We start from the raw sequence: 22,869 nt of genomic DNA on the forward strand, positions 1-22,869 counted from the left end.
GAGCCCAGTGCAGGGTTTGAACTCATGACCCTGAGATCATGACCTGAGCTGAGATCAACAGTCAGATGCTTAACCAACTGAGCCACCCAAGCGTCCTGCCTTCACCTTTTTATACACATAAACACATGTGTATGTATTCCAAGTGGATTTGATTTTTAATTCTCTGCCCAAATTAAGTTTGAACAAATTTGTTACTGCTGAGGGTTTTTTTTTTTTTGTCTACTCATCTATGTGCCATGGCTAATAAACCATAATCGAAGTGGAAATTCAGGAGAGAATGAAAGTCCAGTGATTTTAATAGTCCTATCAAGCTATCTACAAGTAGCCATTCATGGTTTTTCCGTGGCCAGGTAGGCGAAATAAACATTCTTGGTGCCATGCATCCCTGACAGAAAACAAAGGCAATTCTCAAAATGAAGATGCCACTTTGTGTCTGAAGGAAGGTGGGCAAGGTGTATGTGGAAAGAAGGTAGGTGTGAGGGCATCGGACCTTAGCGACTGGCACTACTATGAAGGCACTTTGAAAATACCTGCTCAACCAGTAGAAGCTAAACATAATGAATTAATGGCAGGAGAAGGATGAGCTCTCATTTTCGAGTCTCTGCTAGAAATAGGTAATCATCCATAAGTTCAGGGCTTTTAAAGGCATTAATACCACAGGAAAGATCAATGGGAGGTAAAACCCATTCAGTGGTCCTGGTGTCAGTAGAATTTATTTGGTATGAAGTAAGTATTCTTTATAATCAAGGTTCAGATGAAACTTCCTCTACATAACGTAGTCAGGAAAAATCGTTCTCCTTTAGGAAGAATCTTGTTTTTCTCTTTTTCCTTCTGCTGGAACCTCATTCCCGACCACTGCTCCCACCCTAGAGCATTTCTCCTTGTCATCAGTTTGACAGAAGCGATAGTTAGGAGGCATTTTGGAGGATGGCCCTGGCATCCTCAGAATGCTCTCTGGACATAAAAATGAGATGGATCATTATCCTTAATCTCCTGTATCTTCAGACACTATATTGCTTTTACTTGCAAGTTTATGCATTACACTAAATTTATTCCCTCTTGAGAACAGATCATGGCTCTGTCCATTAAATGACCCTCCCCCTCAACACGCTTCTTTTTGTGCTGTGGGATTCAGACAATCTCCTAGATTTTGTGGACATTGGACCATAAGCCCATCTCCTGCCCATGAATCTGTTCACCAGCACAGACCCCAAACATCTGCCCTTCCTTTTCTTGTAGGAACAAGTAATAAAGACAAATAACCTATGGCTCATTCTCTTTGCACAATTATTAATGGAGTTTTTCATATACTGCCAATTAATATGTTGCCTCCATATAGTGGAAACAAAGTACAAAATAATCAGCTCAAGTTCCCATAGAATTGCACTAAATAAATCCTTAAAACCACTAACTCTCCACTTTCCACTTTCTTCGTGTGAGTTATGTGGAAGTAGACACCCTAGGAGTATATTTACATGGTTAGCAGATCTAGAAAAGCAAATGAACAAAAAGTTAGTTAATAGAAAAGCTTGGAAACATATCTCTGCAGCTTTAGAAGTTACCTATAACTGAAGGGCTCAAGGTCAAATTCTTTTTATATTCTGGATCAAATTTGCCTCATAGGTATACTTTTCTGCAAGACACGTTTAGGTGGGTTGAGAAGTAGGAAAAAAAGGTACACATTTCTGATAGAAGTATTTGGAGAATGCAAGCTAGGAAGCAAGCAGTTTGTATGTTTATATATCAAGCCTTATGCAGAACTGATTTTGTTTAAATAAGCAAAAGGCTCACATTTAATTTTATAACTCATAAAAATCCCTATGTATCAAGAGACTGGTGCGTGCCACTTGTCCTTATTTCTTTAAGATCTGGAAGCCTTCCTCCCTCATACCCTCCCTCTCTTCCTTCCATACTACTTTGAACTTCATTAGAGGAAGTGTGACCAGAGGTAGAGAATCTACAATGATTCAGGTAAAGAGAATAAGTACCGGGGGAACCGTCTGTGTCTCAGACTCTAGTTAACAGAGAATTCCATGGTTCATTCAACAAACGTTTAGGTGTGTTCCTGTAGCCGACCCTGAGGATACAGTGGGAACAAGACAGAAGCATCCCTGGGACTCAGGGTTGCTCACAATTTGATACAGGAGTTCTGTAGCCAGTGTTGGGGGTGGGGAAAGGAGGAGAGGGATGGGGTGGGGATAGTTAGTTTAGATGAGTGCTTAAAAACGGAAGCAACACTAGATAACATTCTTTGAGTGTAAGTTTATTTGTCTTCTTTCATTAATCTAAGAAATTCGGGGGACCCAGCTCACCCATTTGGATGTAGAGAAGGACACTACTTACACAGCCTTTTTAGGGCTTGGACTCCTGTTACAGCCTTTGAAAGTTTCATGATGCTTTAGAAAAGTCCATGCCCAAAGTAGTAGATCTCCTGGGCTTCCTACGGAAGTGGGTTCTGTTTCTTAATATCTCTGCACACTAAGCAAGTCACGTACTGGTGAGACCCACCCAGGGACCAAATGGTCCTGGTTTGCCTGACACTTTTCCTGGTTTTAGCTCTGAAAATCTCGCATCCTAGGAAGTTGCTCATGCACAGGCAGGCTTTTGAACCCAGGCCAATGTGGCTTTCACCTAATCTTGTTAGGACAGCCGGCTCCACGAGCTCCAGTAAAGTCTTTCCTTTCTTCCTATTTCACTGGCAATACGATGTTTTTAGAAGTTCTACCAGCACATAGTTTTCTCTTCTTTTTACCCTCAATTCCCTTTGTCTAAAATCCTTCTGATCACTTAGACGCCAGTAAAGCATCGTGTGAAAGCCTTTAATTTTTTAAAAAATGTTTATTTTTGAGAGAGAGAGTGAGAGTGACCCAGGAGTGAGCAAGGAGTGAGCGAGCAAGCAAGAAAGAGAGAGAGAGAGAGAGAGAGAGAGAGAACGAGAATGTCAGCTAGGGAGAGCAGAGAGATAGGGAGACCCAGAATCTGAAGCAGGCTTCAGGCTCTGAGCTGTCAGCACAGAGCCCAACTAGGGGCTTGAATTTACAAACTGTGAGATCATGACCTGAGCCAAAGTCAGATGCTTAACCGACTGAGCCACCTGGGCGCCCCCGTGGAAACCTTTAAGGAAGAGCCTGAAGCAGTGCCTTACCGTCTCTTGACATCCCTAGGGCAAGACACTTCTGCAGCCGGCAGTGTTGGCAACGGTTTCTGTTGGTTCTGTCGATTAAACAGTTTCTCTGCCTTGGGCAGGAGTAAGAGGCATTGTTTTGCTGGCTCCTCCTAAAGAATCCCTAGAAGCAAAGAGAATGGGAGGGAGACATTATTTATAAGAAGGAAGATGGAGACAACATACACTTCTGCTATATTTTCTACAGTGAATGTAACGGAGGTTAATAAAGAAAGAATTTGTTTTGGATCCTTCTCTTTGGACGCTGTACAGGCATTTCTCCTGGGGGAAAATATGTACCCTCTACAGAGGGTATGAAGGCATCTTTCATTCATTCATTTAATCAATGTTTACTGAACACACTTGTGCACTGTGTTATTCTTTGCAAAGAAAAACAGAACAGAGTTCCTGGCATCAAAGGATTGGCAGAGGACAGTGTCACTGCTAAGCCTAATATGACAAGGACAGAAACCATATGTTTGCACTCATAGGTCTAGCAGGAAAACAAGAGAGACCTAATGGAGAACCAGGGGGAACGGAGGAGGGAGAGAGAGTTGGGGAGAGAGAGGGATGCAGAACTTGAGAGGCTATTGAATGCTGAGAATGAACTGAGGGTTAGGGGGAGGGGGGAGGGGGGAAGACAGGTGGTGGTGATGGTGGAGGGCACTTGAGGGGAAGAGCACTGGGTGTTGTATGGAAAACAATTTGACAATAAAATATTATGAAAAAAAAATATGACAAAACTTGATGGGGACAATAGCACAGGCTTACGGCAAGTGCTGTGGGGGAGGGGAACTTGGGATCTTGGCCACAAGGGCTGTACCGAGCAGGGTGGGCTCAGGATGTACCAATGTCTTTACAGTTTCTAAGAAGCATTTTTACCCATTTGACAAATTTTAAATATGGCCAGAAGGCATCTAAAAGGTTGTTTTGTAAGCCAGTGATGTGCTTCATATTTAACCATGTTTTTAAATAAAGGAAATATGGTATATAAACCCTTCAATAAAAATAATCAATAAATAGACTACAGAGATAAAGGAACTTTTCATGGAAGTAAATTTCTTTCAGGTACACAGTTAACTGCCATGGACTGTACATTACCGTTCTTAATAAATCCATAGCTGAGTTAATTATTTAAACAAATACTTTGGGGTGCCTGCGTGGCTCAGGAGGTTGAGTGTCTGACTTTGGCTCTGGTCATGATCTTGTGGTTTGTGGGCTCCAGCCCCACATAGGGCTCTGCACTGACAGCGAGGAGCCTGCTTGGGATTCTCTCTCTGTCTCCTCACTCTCTGCTCCTCCCCTACTCCTGCTTTCTCTCTCTCTCTCTCTCTCTCTAAATAAACTTAAAAACATTTTTTTAAATTAAAACAAGGACTAGTTTGGTCCCCACAGATCCTAGTGTATTATTTATATAACGGACCAGTGGTGGCAAGATGAGATATCTAATTGTCCAGTGTGGAGGACTTCATGGAGGGAGCCCTTTCAAAGAGACATCCCATCCAAGCCCCCAGGGATTGAAAGGACGTACTCCATGTACAAATGGTCCCTGACTTACAACAGTTCAATTTATGATTTTTTGACGTTACAGATGGTGCGAAAGCAGTACACGTTCAGTAGAAATCATACTTCAAATTTTGAATCTGGATCTTTTCCCAGGCTAGTGGTGCTGGGCAGGGCTGTGGCCACAGCTCCCGCGATTGTGGGGGTCAACAACCAATATGGTCACAGCCATTCTGGTTTTCATGTTCCATACAGTATTCAACACATTACATAAGACATTCCGTGCTTCATTATGTAGTGGGCTTTGTGTTAGATTTTGCCCAACTGTAGGCTAAGAAAAGTGCTCTGAGCACATTTAAGGTGGGCTAGGCTAAGCTATGATGTTTACTAGGTTAAGTGTATTAAATGCATTTTTGGCTTAAAATATGTTTGAGTCACAGTAAGTTTAGAGGGACATAACCCCAAGTAAGTCAGGGAAGATCTGTACCATCAAAGCTGTCAGAAAGCGTAACTTCGGCCCCAGTCTTGGTAAAAGATGACTTGGAATTTACGTTTTAAGAAAGAATTGGTGGTTTTTATCTTCGAATACTCTACTGCCACTTTGCAAAAGAGCTGACAGAGAAGACTTCTGAAGTCACAGCTACAGGCCTAATGTCAGGCCAATTTGACATTAATTACGAGGCATTTCTTGCTTATCTGTTGCTCATTATCGCAAATGAGGTTTTTGGCACGAAAAAGAGATTCTGTTTCAAATGTTATTGAATGAATGGGAATTTGAATAAGTGCGAAGCTGAACTGATGTTATTTAAAATGGGTTGTTTATGTTGACTCAGAATGGAGTTATGAAAATTCAGAGGTTGATACCGAATGCGCTGACACTGACATCTTATTCTAAATGGAATTTCTTGAGTTTTCCAGTTGGAAAAAAACAGCATATTTACAAATGTGGGTTTTTTTCCCCATGGAATAAAAAAAAGTAGTGTGGCTTACAGTGTCATTTTGACTAAAACTTAAGAAATGTGCTTCAGAAGAGCAGCATGACTTCTTTGATTGTGTTTCCTGCTTTAAAGAGAAAAGATGGCTGTACCCTATTTGTAAGGTTAGTTAAACCTTCTGGAAATTACTGTTTAAAATTAAAAATTTTTTTTGGTCATAAAGCCAATTATTTAGTTAAAGCTATAAAAATGAGGCAATAGAATCGATAAAATAATTAGGAAAGAAGATTTAGCATGTTTCAACAGATTTAAAACGGGCAGGGCGCTTTGCAAAAAGTTGTATGGGGAAAAAAGTTCTTAAACTATAGGCAGAAATGTAACATTACATAGTAATTTCTAAAACACAATGGCAGAAATATAAAAGGATTGTGGATACTCTCTGTAAACTATTCATAATGGCTAGATATTTAGGTTTAAATGTACAGTTCCTGGGTATGAGAATCATATTACTATACACATCTTCCAAATGCTGGACAGTGTTTTCCAATTAACCGTGAGTGGTATCATCTTCTACATAAAATGCTTTGCTTTTGACCACGAATAGACCTTCATATTCTGAAATCAGGCATTTTCCAAATAGAGCGTATACCATGAAACAGATTTCCACCTTGACACTGATCTAAAAATATATGTATTTGGTGAATACTTAATAAACTAGACCAGAGGCCTTAAAAATACCCACTAAACCAACATGGTGGTAGAAATGCTTTCTCTGGAGGGTTGGGATTCTAAAATTATTAGCATTTATGAAGAAAACAATTTGTCTACCTCCCTGAGGTAGTAATAGCTTACTCTAAGGGGGTAAAAAATTGCTGATTAGTAATTTTGCTTTATTGTGCCTTCCGATGAGTTGAAAAACTTGCATTAACTGCATTACTGTGTGGTTGCTAATTGTAGATCCGCAGAGCAACTGGAGGAATGCAAGGCACATCTCATGATGTTCAAATATGGATTATTGCTAATCACCTTTGAAGCAGGTCAGGATGTCATTGGTTTAGTTACATTCACATTATTCTCCCTTCTCTGTGCCCTCTTCCCACAGTAGTTTCATTTATTTCTTTTCCTTGGCTTCAGTTTCAATTTCAGAAATCATACTTTTTGAGACCATTATAAAGGCATTGTCAAGTTTGCACATAGGATCACTGCTGGGTAATTATGGTATGTTTTGTTTCACATATGTTTGACTCTGTGAGGATTAAGGTTAGTCCTTAGAATCTATGAGTGCACTACATCTCTTTCAGGCTACTGCTTTTTGTTTTTTAATTAAAAAAGTGTTTTAAGTAATCTCTACCCAATGTAGTACTTGAACTCACAACTGAATGCTCTATTGACTGAGCTAGCCGGTGCCCACAGTCTACTGATTGCATCTGCTTGCATCTTTACAAAAATCTTTTTTAAGTTTTATTTATTTATTAGAGATAGAGAGAGTGCAAGTGTAGGAGGGGCAGAGAGAGAGGAAGACACCAAATCTGAAGGAGGCCCCAGGCTCGAACTCACAAACTGAGAGATCCTAACCTGAGGCAAAGTCAGACACTTAACCGACTGAGCCACCCAGGTGCCCCAAACTGCTTTTGTCTTTGATCAAAAACATAATTGTTTTCATCAATAACTTTGCCAACATTTTACTTGCAGATTAAAGCTGCATTTTGTTCTTGTGACATGTTGCCCTTTGAAATTTGGTGTGGAATTGTTTATTTCCTCCTTGATACTTAGTCTCTCTCTCTCATTTTTCCTTCTAAGGAAGAATTTTAAACACTTATTGTGAATTTTCAAGTTTCCCTTATTTCAGATTAGGTCTATGTTAACTGATATTTTCAACTTTGTGTTTATAAGAGCATCTTGATCATAGGAATTAGTTTGTCTTTGGAAGGATTGGTTCAGTTGTCCTTGGAGGGGCACACTGGACCAAGATTGAAAAATCCTGTGTTTTTGGCCATACTTTTTCACCAACTAGATCAGTGACATTGGCCAATTGACATAATCTCGTTTATACTTCATTATCTCATTGAAAACTGAGGAGGTTGGGGCAGATAATTTTTAATTACTTTAGAGGTTATCTGGCATCCTTCTAACACTCCATGATTCTACTTCTTCTTGTCTGGAATGTGAGAATAAAGGATGAATGTATGCATATTGTAACTGTTACCTTGAACTTCTTTTTCAAGCAGATAAAGAAATATAGACCATTGGCTTACCATCCGTAACCTTTAGTTGTTTCATAAAGTAATAAATGCTCTTGAGTTTACTGAATATAGTTCTGTTAAAAGATCAAGAGGCAGGATTTATATCTCTGTAAAGGTGAATAATTCAAGCTCCTAAGTAACAATCCATTTTCCAATCGCTGCTGACCAGTTACACAATCACAAAAAGCTGAAAGGCCCATGAAGTCAGCCCACCCACCCGCCAAGCAGAAATCCCTGAGGGTCAGCAGCAAGCCCGAGAATCCGTTAGCAGGTCCTCTTTACAAAGATGTCACCGCAGGCACAGTGAGGTACAGGTGCGTGGGGCAAACACGGACGCTGTGGGCAGTACTGTACCCCTACCTTGCAGCCTTCACAAGTGATGACTCCGTAGTGGATCCCGGAGGACTTATCGCCACAAATTTTGCATGGTATCACTTCGATTTGTGCTGAAAGGGGAAACAGACATTTTGAGCTTCTTCCTCTTGCCCTCCTGTCTCCTTCCCCTCCTCCCCCTTGCATGACCTGAATGTTTGAAGACCCCGGGGTGGGGTCACCCACCACTGTTTGAATGGCTTCCTGGAGCTTCTTCTAAGTGAAAGGGTATCTATCCATTTACAATGGTTTGCTTTTTTTTTTTTTTTTTCTAAACTACAGAATATAACCAGGGACCGGAAGTTTTCTAAACTCTTACTTCACTGCTTTCTTCTTTTTAGAACTGACCTGGTTATTGGGGCGCCTGGGTGACTCAGCCAGTTAAGCGTATGACTCCTGATTTAGGGTCAGGTCATGATCTCATGGTTCGTGAGTTCAAGCCCCATGTCAGGCTCTGCACTGACAGCTCAGAGCCTGGGGCCTGTTTGGGATCTTTTTTCTCTCCCTCCCTCTCTCTCTGCCCCTACCCTGCTTGTGTGTGCACTCTCTCTGAAAATAAACAAACTTAAAAAATAAAAAAATATGCAAAAATAAACCTGACCTGGTTATTAATTTGACCAAAAAATTCCTTGAACCCTTGACTTTGGTTTTCTTATTTTGTACTTCAAACATTAAGTCACTGAGAGCTATCATGCTCCCTTATTTCAACAATATTTTAAATAAGTAAACAAAGTAAAACTGGAGTGGGGGGGTGTGATTCTATAAATAATGTGGCTGGATGTTTACTTGTGAGAATGTCAATGGTGACAATATTTATTGAACACACTCCATACATCCACTAAAATAAAAAAAGTTGTTGACACAAGATATGATATATTAATGACACAGATAATTTCATTCATAAAACAAAAAAATGCATGGAAAATCAGGAAAAAATGATAGAACATGTGGCTCCTATGACTTCAATATGAACAAAATAATTTCATGAAGATGAAGACATTAGGGTTGATTTTGAAGACTGCGATAATGCACTTGGGCTGAAGTGAAAGGCAGAGGGCATTTCTGCAAGCAGAATGGAATGAAGGAGGTCCAGAATGACTGTGGCTCATGATCGTTGAGACAAACAACTCGGCTCTACTGGAAATATGGGCTGTATGGTTGGGTAGAGGAAGCAATAAGAGATTATGAAGCTCCTAGGAGTTAGGCAGAGGAATTTCCACCTGCTACCACTGGCCACAAGGATTCAAGGAAGGGAACGGGGTGACAACATGATCAACGTGGTGGTTTGGGTACTTTAACTAACTGGAAAGAGGCAGAAGACCCCAGTGTCCGGAGTTAAAGCGTGTATTATATCAGTGGCATAGGATAAGTGGAGAGGGAGAAGCAAATAGAAAGTTCAATGAAGATAAATGAAGGAAAGGACACAGAGGTAGAAACTGATGAAGAATACAAAGATGACTTCTCTCTTCACTCTTGAAAGTGAGGTTCAACAGGAGTTTTGACACAAGTAAAGTTGTTGGTAAGACAACTACTTTGTGGACCATGGTGGGGCACAGGATTTCCAAGTTGCATGTGTGCGTGTGCAAACACCTGTATACAGAGGCCTCTGGAAAGATGATTTTGAGGTATCAGCATTGAGGTTATGGATGAATCCATGAGCTAAACTTTATTTAGAATGTAGTAATTCCTATGTATCTGGTAGTATTTATTCTAAGTGTTGTTAAAATTATACACACCAGGAAGATCTGCTATTCTCGTTCCCAATTTAAAATAATTATGCAAAATATGCCTCAAAATGCTTTGTACATCAATCTGCCATGTGGATGCTTTTCTACAGTTTCTTACCCTTGAATATACAAAACAGATAAATGCAAGACATAACCCTCATTTTCTTATTATTTTACATTTTTAGAAAAGATAATACTCAGCTTGAGGAGAGCATATTAAATTTTTTTTTGAAATTCAGTATTTCCCAGTATGTTCAAACCATCTTTACAAGCAAAAAAACCTGAGCATTATGACCCTATTTTTCATATGGGAAAACTGAGAATCCAAGTCTTCTTTTGGAAATGATGCCCTTGCATTTATTTGGGAGATGACCATGAGAAATTAGCCAATTTTCCTGATACTTTGTTCAGTGATCTTTCTATGCCCACCAACAAAGACACCATATGAATACAATTTTAGATTTCTATCTTATTCCAATAGTACCAGCTAAAGAGACAATGATAAAAATATCAGGAGATGAGACAAAGTCAACTAAAATACCTATTAGCCTAAGTATTTCTATTGCTTCTATTTTTTCAACTTTCAGATTACATGAACTAGTATTTGTTTTCAAGATATTGTGATACGGGAAAAATGTGAGATCTGGTGTAATTTTTTAAAAAATTTATAATAGTTGATTGTCAAATTGGTTTCCATATAACACCCAGTGCTTCTCCCCACAAGTGCCCCCCTCCATGACCATCACCCCCTCCCCATTTCCCCTCCCCCTTCAGTCCTCAGTTCGTTTTCATTATTCAATAGTCTCTGATGATTTGTGTCCCTCTCTCTCCCCAACTCTCTTTCCCCCTTCCCCTCCTTATGGTCCCCTGTTAGGTTTCTCCTGTTAGACCTATGAGTGCAAACATATGGGTATCTGTCCTTCTCCGCCTGACTTATTTCACTTAGCATGACCCTTGAGGTCCATCCACTTTTCTACAAATGGCCAGATTTCATTCTTTCGCATTGCCATGTAGTACTCCATTGTGTATATATACCACATCTTCTTGAGATCTGGTGTAATTTCTATTCTGTTTTCCTGGATTCTTGTCTCTAATCTGTTAATGGTTGGGTCCATAGCTAAGATAAAAGTCCTATTTTGCTTCCTGGTTTATAAAGTTAGCTGACAAACTTCATAGATTTGTGAGGTTTAATGAGATCTTTTATGTAGAATAGCTTGCAAATAGTGAAGAGCTACAAAACATCAGTTTTTATCAGCATCAGAATCATTGTTAACTAGTATTTCTAATGCTATTGGATGAGAATTATGACAAGCCACATTATTATTCCTCTACTAAAAATCTTATTTAAAAAACACAAAAGAATGACACTATACATAATGTGTACTTTATTTTAGTGATAACTTTCAAACAGTGGATTCTTTATAATGATTACAAAATTGACTAAAAATACCAGGTATCCATTGTACAGTTGTTAAGCTTACGTGATACTAAGTCAGAGGCGCTCTTTGCATAAATTACTCCCCAGGGAGTAACTTACACATGGGGAGAATCTGCTTCAATAAGTTCTTAATTATAAAATGATCTCACTCTAAAGGAAATGAAAATAGAGGTAATTTGCCCCCTAGGGTGTAAGAAGACGGTTTTGAAAGCCACAAAGGTTATCTCCTACAACTTGGGAAATACAAATGGGATCAGGAATGATTTGATAGAGCATCTGCATATTTATACATATTTATTATCTTAGCTCAACATGTAATCCCGAAGAACCATAAACATTTAAACAATATTTTTAAAGAGAAAGAAGTCACTTAAAAGGATATATGTGTGTATGTGTATTGATAGGTGTGGGGAGGGATTATCAGTTTGGAAAATCTGCGACCATTTTTACCTATTAGGGCATATTAGGTTTGTTACAGGTGAAAATAAAAAAAAATATTTTTTTTTGAGAGAGAGAGAGGGCACAAGTAAGCCGGTGGGGGAGAGAGAGAGAGAGAGAGAGAGAGAGAGAGAGAGAGAGAGAGATAAATGGGGCTCACCCCAAACAGGATTCGTGTTTTACTAGAGGTGGGGTTCAAGCTCACCCAAAGTGAGACACAAACTCACTGGAAGTGAGGATCATCCTCACCTGATGTGGGGCTTGAGCTCACCTGATGTGGGGCTCAAACTCATGAACCGTGAGATCATGATCTGAACCAAAGACAGATGCTTAAACTGAGCCATCCAGGTGCCCTAGGTGAAGATAAATTCAAATAATTGAAAGCACTCATCCTTTTCCTTTGCTCTCATTTAAAATAACTGCTTCTGAGCTACAACGTCATAGTTCATACTATGTATTTTATAAAGCACATCTTCGAGGTGGAGTATTTCAGGCACTGATAAGGACCACACATGACATTATTGCTCCAATGTTTGCCACTTCTAAAGGTCTTGCCGTTACTCCAGCCACTGTCTCCCCGGACAGTTATCTTGCAGTGAATGCAGATCTGGTGACATGCTATTTATCATGGCTTCAAGCTGAATGTCTAGGGGGGATTTAGTGGCTTGGACCCCACCAGCTGTGACAGTGAAGGTGCTATAGGGAAACTGAGGGGGGGAAGTTCAACTTTCCTCCTTTTGGGAGACTCATGGATTTAATTGACGGTAGCGTTCTCTGAGAGACAAACGTAGAGGAGCCCGAATGCCCTGAAAGATGGCTTGAGGTATGCTCATTTCTCAGTGTCTCCATTTCTTCTATCTTTCACTCACTTACATTGTTTCTCTTGGTAATCCTCTGGGGAGACTATAGTTAATGTTGTATTTACTAATTAAATCTCTGTATACAAAAGCATATATAATTTTTTTTGGGGAAATGATACTCTTAAAGAATATCATGAAAGATTGAAAATAATTTGAGGCTGTACCTTATATTAGGACACTTGATGAAGTACAAATAATTTAACACCCCGTGATTTGGCAGGAAGGTCCTATTCAACAATTATAAACTAGTCACAGTTTGTGTCTTCTTTGAAGATGGTGGTTTCTTTCCTCTCCCCCAGCACCTTCTGAAGGCCCTTCCTTGCTTAGCGCCCCTGACTACAATGTTGCACAAAGTCACAGTGTGTTCAGTTCTTCCTGATTATCAAAATGTACACATCTTTTGTTCTGTTCCTCAGAACATCCTGCTGGTGAAGGCAAGTGTTACATGAGATGAATTAATGCAGGCTAGAGCATTCACTAGAAAACGTATCGCTTTGATGCACCAAAATACCTTAATTCTTTTTTTAAGTTTATTTATTTATTTTGAGAGAGAGAGAGGAGAGAGGTAGCAAACAAGCATGAACAGGGGAGGGGCAGAGAGAGAGGGAGAGAGAGACTCCCAAGCAGCTCTGGTGCGGTCAGGGCAGAGCCCGATGCAGGGCTCAAGCCCATGGACTGTGAGATCATGACCTGAGACAAAATCAAGAGTTGGTCACTTAACCAGCTAAGTGACCCAGGTGTCCCCAAAATACCTTAATTCTTAAAAGAATCCATCAGGAATGTGGTCACACTGAACAGTTCAGGTACTTTCTGGTTGAAGTACTTTCTACTGTGTGTCTTCTTGCGGCTCTCAATTCTCCATTCCATCTCCTACAGAGTAACCTGACCCTTTTTATAGTCTGGGCATTTTAAGTCCATTGAGGAAAGGCTCTAGGTCCAGATAATACTTAAAAAAAATTTTTCTATAGAGACCACAAGAGAATTTATGGAGCTCTTTAAAACAGTAAACCTGATTTTCTTTCTTTCAGTACAGCCAAGAGATTCGACATATCCCCTTTTATAAAAAAGGCTTTCAGCAATACTAATCTCCCATATTTGGGTTGAGGAGTAGTACTCAGAATCTTGTGATCAGGGTAGGTCTATATTTTGAAATAGGTCCCCAAGTGATTCTGATGTGATAAGTCTCCTATTGGAGAAATAAAACCCAGAAACAAGGTGATAATATGAAAATACGAAGGATGGGGCGCCTGTGGGCTCAGTCGGTTGAGCGTCCTACTTCAGCTCAGGTCATGATCTCATGGTTCGTGGGTTCGAGCCCCACATAGAGCTCAGTGCTAACAGCTCTGATCCTGGAGCCTGTCTTCGGATTCTGTGTCTCCCTCTCTCTCTGCCCTCCCTAACTTGTGCTCTCTCTCTCTCTCTTAAAAATAAATAAACATTTAAAAAATGAAACTATGAAGGAATAACCAATAATTCTCTCTCTGTCCTGATCTTTGGTTTGGGCTATAGTTGTACTGTCTTGTTTTCTGCCTTTTTTTTTTCTTAAGGGAAATAAGCATCTACTCAGTCCACAATAACTTCCACTCGTGGATACTGGGTTTGCTCCTTAGTTTCCGTTTTCCAGAAAGTTACAGTTTTGCTAAAAGTGGGCAGTGCAGGAAAAACTCTTAATGTTTGAATGAAACGAAATTTGCACATACAAAACTTCCCATAAGGATGACTATTTTGGTGAAAATTCCCCCTGCACCTGGTATCAGTAGCCCAAGTTGTGTCTTGTCCGTCATTTGAGGCAAGTCCTCATTAAAATCCCTGATTGTAGTTTTTCCCTCACTTCACCAGCAGACAGGTAGGTTTCTGGCTTTATGAGGCATACAATCTTCTGATGTCATGGAAAAGCAAACCTACAGGATGAAGCAAGTATTTCTAAGATCTGGCTCCACTCTAAACTTTGATCAGAAAAGAGCCCCCAAGATTGAGGTGGAATGGAAGTGTGGGGAAATGAGACCCTCAGGAAAAGAAGTAAACATCTTTGAGCTTCAGTATAAAGCTAGGTGCTGAATCGAAAAGATTCCTGACATTGGACCAGGTATGTGTTCACATATGTCTGCTCGGGGCACACAGCATCTTAATCCCAGGTTCCTGCTTAAACATCATGTGTAGTTCATGCAATTCAGTGCACTTTGATTCTTACTAGAATTCCTCCAATTCCTGTATCAACATTTGGAATCTCCCTTTCTTAGCCTCTCCTCTCTCTCCTCTGTAATGTTCTGGGAGGAAGTTTATGTGGGTCTTTACTTCCCTTCAGTTGATCGACAGCTTCTGGGTGACCTACAGATAACATTTATTTTTCTATTATTATATCCCTATACTACATGCCATCAGAAACTAGGGTAAGAAAAAAATTACTCTCAAATGAGAATGGCAAAAAATGATTTTTTTCAAAGGCATGATTTATAGGATTATTATGATGGGAGTTGATTTCTCTTACATAGAAGCATTCAGCCCCAAAGAATTGCTTGCCAATGCTACCTCTTCAGAAGACTGAAATAACAGGGAAGGAGACCAACATAGGCCAGTAGCAGCAATTAGTATTATCATTAATAGCAATTACTGATAATAAGTGAAATATCCCCTTTGGAAGTCGTAGTGGCTTTAAACTCATAAGCTATGAATTAATTACCATTAAATACATCTTGCCCTATCAAAGGGTTTAATTATAATGAGATAATGTGTGTGTAGGATCTGACATCATTCAGGATGAAAGCAGTAATGTCTTCTGTGACCACTCACGGTGTGCCGTTGGCATGATCTGGGGGCATGGGAGAAATGCAAAGGATCAAGACTTACCTATGACCGATTTGAATCAGAATTTGCTTTTTAACAAGCTCCCTAAGACAGACATCATTGAAGTTTGAGAAGAACTGCTCTAGTATGTCCACGTAATTATAGTTGTAGCTATCCTGAGAACTAACGGGGTTTTTAATTCCTCTGGCATTAAGGGAAATTAGAAGCTTTTACAGAATTCAGGAAAAGCAGTTTCTGCTACTGTCTGTTAGGTATCTCTCTCTTGTTCAAAAGGCAGTAGGACACTTGAAGCGTTAGTTACAAAAAACCCTGATCATTAATTGACAAGGCAGAAGAAAGAAAAGCCAGAAACATCTTGCATTACTGTAATTAACACCCAGTGTCCCAGGTCTCCTTTACAGATTTCACGATGTCGATGGTGTCTACATCGTTTTGGGGCTGTAACGCTGTGTGGTGGCACGTCCTCCCTCTTCTGTGGACTTTGTGGACTTGCTCTTGGGGTCCAGCCCACTAGCTTACTCTCTGGATACTCTGGCCACAAAAAACATCTCCCTTGAGAAGATTTTCAAAAGTAGTTTTCCTATTTAAAAATGTTAATTGCACAATTTTTTGCACTGCCTTTGGTGAAGGTAAGGAGGTCAAAGGATATTTGAAACAGAAACGAACTCATTTCAGCTCTCTGTGGTAATTCTGGATACATTTGGAAAGCTGCCCTGTCTCGTGAAGGCAGATTAGGTAACCCAGAGCTCAGTGGTCACCATGGCCACGCCTTATTTTCCTCCCATCTGTCATCACACTGCCCTGAGCCATAGTGCCCCAAGTGTGGTCCCAAACCATCAGCACAGCATCGCCTGGGTGCCTGTTAGAAACTCAGACATTACTTCTACCTCAGACCAGTATACTCAGAAGGTGCATTGTAACTGCATCTCTATGATTGAGAAGTTTTGGAAGAAAGAAAGGGAAGATATTCTACAATTTCACCTCAGGGTGTCTGTTCCCAAACCAAAACTCCATGTGATGAGAACGTCATATTACAAAAAAAAAAAAAGAAGATATGTGTTCTTGACAGTTAATTTTTGGTTATAGAAAGAAGAAAACAGCGATTATTTTGCTTCATGAAAACCCTGTCTCTCTGTCATTCCTTCATGTGTTTCTGAGCCTCTTTCCCTCATCACCATTCAGTTGACATCTGCAACAGGAAGCTCAAGCTTATGGGGCACTGCCCTCACTGAAGGAGAACAAGGATGGAGAACTCTACACACCTGGTTATGCAGATGACGCCGAGTGAACAGGCAGGCTTGATTCCCTTGATAAAAATTCAGAAAGACCAAAGGCTCCAAGATGAAAAAAAGGCAGGTTTTCTACGTTAAAAATCAAATTGCATGAAGAGTATGAAGAGACAAATCACAGACAGAGAAAATATTGTAGAACATGTATCTGATGGAGGGCTTTTATTCAAAATATTCAAAGAGTTTTCAAAATTCAAAAAAAAAAAAAAAGACCAGAAGCATACACCTCAGCAAAGAAGATACATGGATAGCAAGTAAGTGTATGGAAAGACGCTCAACATCCTATATCTTTAGGGAATTTCAAATTAAAACAACGATGAGATGCAACTGCATGCTTATCAGAATGACTAAATCTAAAAAACTGACAATACCAAATGCTGACAAGGAAGGATACAGAGCAAAAGGAATGCTTATTTGTCGCTGGTGGGAATGCAAAATAGGACATCCACTTTGGAAGGCAGTTTGGTAGTTTCTTATAAAACGACACGGTCTTGCCATGTGACCCAGCAACTCAATTGAAAACTGTCCATGCAAAGACCTGCACATTAATGTGGATGGAAACTTTATTCATATTTGCCCCACAAACAAGATATCCTTAAAAAATTTAATGTTTATTTATTTATTTAGAGAGGGAGAGAGAGAGTGCCCACAGAGGAGGGGCAGAGAGAGAAAGGGAGAGAGAATCTGCAGCAAGCTCCCGCACTGTTAGTGTAGAGCCCAACGTGGGGCATGATCCCATAAACCATAAGATCATGACCCAAGCTGAAATCAAGAGTTGGACACTTAAATGACTGAGCCACCCAGATGTCCCGAAACAGGATGTCCTTTATCAGATGAATGGATAAACTGACTGGGGACATGCAGACGAGGAATATTATTCAGTGATTAAAAAAAAAAAGGTGAGCTATCAAACCATGAGAAGACATGGAAAAATCACATAGGCATACTGGTAAGTGAAAGAAGGCTGTCTGGACAGATTGCATACTGTATAATTCCAACTATATGGCATTTTGGAAGAGACAAAATAGAGATAGTAAAAAAAAAAATCAGTGGTTGCCACAGATTCAGAGGATGGAGGGGACCATAAGTAAGTAAGACACAGAGAATAGGGGTGTGAAATTGTTCTGTATAAGGATGGATACATGTCTATTTGCTGAAACCCATAGAATGATACAGCACAAAGAGTGAACCTTAATACAAAGCATGGACTATAGTTAATAATGTATCAAGATGGGATCATCATTTGTAACAAATATACCACAGTCTTGCAAGTTATTAATAATAGAGGAATATTGTATGTGTGTGGGGTGTAAGTGGATATATGGAGTGAGTGGTCAATTATTCTGCACACCTAGAAATACATTCAACATTCTATTAATTATTTAAAATAATTCCACAAAAATCCTTCTTTTATCGAGGTAGTAAGGATCATCTGAGATAGCCTGAGACAAGTGAGGGATACTTTACGAACAATTAATGCAGCCAATATTTATGTGTTGTAGGCCACAAATACATGCACATTCAAGCTTCCATATTCAAAATGAATACAGTGATTGGACAGCCACACACAGGTCTAAGTAATTTGAATGCAGGGCAGACTGAGGGACTGCTAGATGCACATGGGGAAGAGATGTTGATTTTAGCTGGGGGGATCTGGGAAAATTTGGTGTATGAGGTGGTTTTTGACCCAGGTCTTACACGGCAAGCAGGACTTCAAACAGTAAGGATGGAGGAAAACAGTAAACGTATAATTGGCAACTAACAATTGAAAGAGGAAAATTCAACGATGAGAGTGAAATTTCACACTAGGAATGTAAGCTTATTTGAGGGGCCTTGTTATTGGGGTTAAATGAAGGTAAATAGTAGCAGAATGCTTTCAGAATTATCAAATGACTATGCCTTCTATCTGTAGAAGACATAGTCAACAGGTTGAACTACAGGAAATTTCCACTTTTTTTTGTGCAAGAAAACACTCAGCATTGACACTTTCATATGGCTAATAGAGTATTACTGTTCACTGAGCTCTAAGAGGTGGTTCGTATTCTATTTTCTTTTCAAGAGGGGGCATCTGGGTGGCTCAGTTGGTTGAGCGTCTGGCTTCAGCTCAGGTCATTACCTTACAGTTCGGGGATTCGAGCCCTGTGTCAGGCTCTGTGCTGACAGCTGGCTCAGAGCCTGGAGCCTGTCTTCAGATTCTGTCTCCCTCTCTCTCTGACCCTCCCCTGCTCACACTGTCTCTCTCTCTTTCTAAAATAAATAAAACATTAAAAAATATTTTAAAAAAGAATACTTGGAAAGACCAATTACCTGGGACACATATGACAAATTTGAAAATAAAGACATTAAATTATATATCTAAAAATTCAAAGATTGGAACAGAAACACCAATTAAACACACACACACACACATACACACACACACACACACACACACACACACACACACACACACCAAGAAAATCCCAAGTTTGGGATGGAAAGTACACAATACTACTTCTCATTTTCTTCATTGATAGCAGCAGTAGAGACCATTCCTGAAGTTCTCAGCACGTGTTCTGAGAGTTCAAAATTAAGAAAACCATGTCTTCCCTACTTGGTGGAAAAGAAAGACTAAATCTCTTGAAATATGTTAAAAATTTTTTAAATGTTTTATTTATTTTTGAGAGAGAGACAGAGTAATCAGGGGAGGGTCAGAGACACACACACACACACACACACACACACACACACACACACACACAGAATCTGAAGATAGGCTCCAGGCTCCAAGCTGTCAGCACAGAGCCTGACATGGGGCTCGAACCCATGAACCATGAGATCATGACCTGAGCTGAAGCCGGACGCTCAACCGACTGAGCCACCCAGGCACCCTGAAATATGTTTAAAAAAGAGACAAGGGAGGACTACAGAGAGAACTGAGTTATATCTAAAATGCAGTGATCAGAAACCAATTTCAATGCCTTTGCTCTGGAAAAGGGAAACCTTGTAAAAAAATGATATGTCATCATCTTATAAGATATTTGGGTGGATTATTGTCCCACATGAAGACAATGTCCACATAATATCACAATGTTAGCACCATGTTCACATTCCCCCCTTCCCCCCAATGTAATAATGTTATTTAACTGGCTCGTAAAGTCCTATAATTTGCTTGACTGACCAAAAGCTAAACAGTGGTATTATTTGTCACCCTTTCAAATTTATAAGCATATCTGTTTTTTAATATTCCCTTAGCCCCTGATGCAGCAAATATTATATAAATAAACTTTAGAATATAGATGAAGTATTTACATCTGTCTTATGTGTCAGAGAGGGAGAGAAGGGAAGAGAGAGAATGAGATGGAAAAGGAACAGTTACTTCAAAGACTTTCTTTGCCATCAGAGGGTTGATTTAGGTAAAAATTTGCATGAAGAGACACTCCAACAGGACTTTAGAGAGTTTTCACTTATGGGAGGACACTTTGGACGTATAATGGCATCAGTGACTGTACTCTAAGAACTCAGATTTTAGGAACTCATTTTTAAAATAATGTTTTAGAGTTTATTTTTGAGAGAGAGAGAGAGAGAGAGAGAGAGAGAGAGAGAGAGAGAGAGAGAGAATGAATGGGGCAGGGGTAGAGAGAGGGAGACACAGAATCCGAAGCAGGTTCCAGGCTCCAAGCTGTCAGCACAGAGTCCAATGCAGAGCTCAAACTCACAGACTGTGAGATCATGACCTAAGCCGAAACAGGACGCTTAACTGATTGACCCCCCTCCACCAAGTGCCTCATAGGCACTCATTTTTGTATCATCTACAAGAGCTTTCATTTTAATTTTTATAGTTTATTTATTTATTTTGAGAGAGAGAGAGAAAGTGCATGCACGCACATGAGGGAGGGGCAGAGAGACAGTGAGGGAGAAAGAGAGAATCATGAGCAGGCTCCACACTGCCAGCACAGAGCCGGATGCGGGTCTTGAACCCATGAACTGTGAGATCATGACCTGAGCCGAAACCAAGAGTTATATGCATAACTGACTGAGCCACCAAGGAGCCCCTTATTTTATTATTAACACAGATATGCTACAAGAGCAAAATATATGGCAAGTTTCCGCACTGAGAATTACATTATTATATCATTTTATGGTCTAGCAAAGGCATGTATTGGTTTAGTTCATCCTTACTAAATGGCCTTTTTCCAAAAAGGAGACCCAGAGATTTTAAAGGAAGGTGTTCTCACCTTCACGCAGCAGCAGAAATTTTTTTAGGGGTCAAGTGCTATCACAGGATGTCACTCTCAAAGCTCTGTCTTATAATTTCACCTTATGCTAAACATCACAAAGGCTCTCTGTCAATGTAGGCAAAAGCTTAGCCACTCAACAAATGGAGAATTATGAGTGTACAGCTCCCTCGAAGACCAAAGTGTCTGTTCTGCTGATACTGCACACTTTCCTAAAGAGATTACCAGCATAATCCAAAATATTATAGGACCCAAGCTACCTTATTTTTGAGCTCATCAGATCCAGCGTGCTGCACGTAATCCGTCACAGCTTTATTCCGTGTTTATGTAAGCTGGGGAAAGAGCTGCAGGGCCAATGGTAACCAAGCACTAAGAACAACTATCATCATTTTCAAAATACACTTTACCAGGTTTCTGTTTTACTTCTACAAGCAGAAAATGCACAATCATTGTTTGCTAGTGCACAATAGCATTTGCATGGGGATGTTTATGGCTGTCCCGTTTCCTATACATTCGTTTCTACTGAAGGCCTTTTGAGGCTCCCAGTGGACTGCATTGGCAGGAAAAAGTAAAGTGGTTTTTCTTTTTTTGTCATTTCTTTAGAGGTTTGAGTTACTTCAAAGCAGCAGAGACACTTATTTTGGGGAAAAATAATAGAGAAAAAAGACTAGTGAAAACCAGAAATTGCTAAGCACACTACTAAGTATTCTACTGTAGTGACTTTTAAAAAGCTGCAGCTTTAATTTAGAATATTCCTTTCAATTCCACTAGAATTTAAAAGGAAAGTAAAATATTTGTTTCTCTTTGCAATATGTAAACACATATTTGCTCATATAATTCATTTAAGAAAATGAGTTGTGTGTGTGCGCACACATGCTCTTGAAATCAAAAACTGTTTTCTGTAACTTTACAACAAAGGGAAAATTCCTACTTCTTCCCTCCCCACCAACTCAGGAGAGAAAGGAACATTTATGGTCACCTGTCAGCCTCTGCTAATTTGTAATTCAGACCCAAAGAGGATTAAGTGCATAGACGTTAATACGTCCAGTGTTATTAATTTCTAAACAACAATAGCAACAATATCTTGAGTAAATCTGTCAGTAGGAAGGATAAATAGTTGTTTAAAGACTCCATTGATGTCAGAACTGCAGTCTGCTGGTAATGGCTTATTTTACCAATGCAATCTTCAAATACATACGTTGTGAAATCAGCAAATAATTGCATTGAAATATCCATTCTTTTCTAAAATTACAAGCACCGGGAAGCTCGAAGCATCTTGCAAAGATGTAATTCTGAGTTTAGATAATATTTTGAGCAGTTTTAGTTTGGTTAGTAACTTTTTTTGAATTATCATTAGCTTTATATTATTTGTAACAAACAATTATGTTAATTTACATTTTAATATTTCCAACTGTTCATTGCTGGTTAGTACTAGCCAAAAAATGGCAACAAATCATATATCATATTGCCCTGATATATTTTTAAAACAAATCCTCAAAAATATTCTATGTTATGAGATAATGTGCATTTAAAGAACTAGGTACTAACTTGTAAAAGAATTTAGTAGAAAAACTCAAATAGGATTCACTTGATTGTTAATCATCATTCAACCCAATAGACTTTTTCTTTTTCTTTTTCTTTTTCTTCTTCTTCTTCTTCTTTTCTTTATTTTTGGAAACTAGATTTCTTACAGAAAGGGAAACTTTCTGGTATAATATATTTATACACTGAACGTTTTAAAAGTCAGAAAAGTGAAATGATCATAACAATAGTAATGCCAATGACTAAAATCAGAGCTACAAAGTTGTGACAAGAATGTTCATAGAGTTAACCTCATGTTCGTGTAATGTGACAGTTTACTACCTGAATTCATTCTCAA

General features: G+C 39.4%; 1 protein-coding gene across 1 annotated transcript in view; it reads right to left on the minus strand.

The window, feature by feature from the left end:
• RORB (RAR related orphan receptor B) overlaps positions 1-22,869 on the minus strand; it is a 187,417-nt gene that overhangs the window by 45,318 nt on the left and 119,230 nt on the right. The window contains exons 2-3 of the mRNA XM_029920314.1: positions 8,205-8,290; positions 3,146-3,287 (exon numbers count right to left, since the gene is read on the minus strand). Of these exons, the coding sequence (XP_029776174.1) occupies positions 3,146-3,287; positions 8,205-8,290 (228 nt within the window). The remainder of the gene's footprint in view (positions 1-3,145; positions 3,288-8,204; positions 8,291-22,869) is intronic.

This window comes from Suricata suricatta, chromosome 13 (genome assembly GCF_006229205.1).
Source record: "Suricata suricatta isolate VVHF042 chromosome 13, meerkat_22Aug2017_6uvM2_HiC, whole genome shotgun sequence".
NCBI lineage: Eukaryota > Metazoa > Chordata > Mammalia > Carnivora > Herpestidae > Suricata > Suricata suricatta.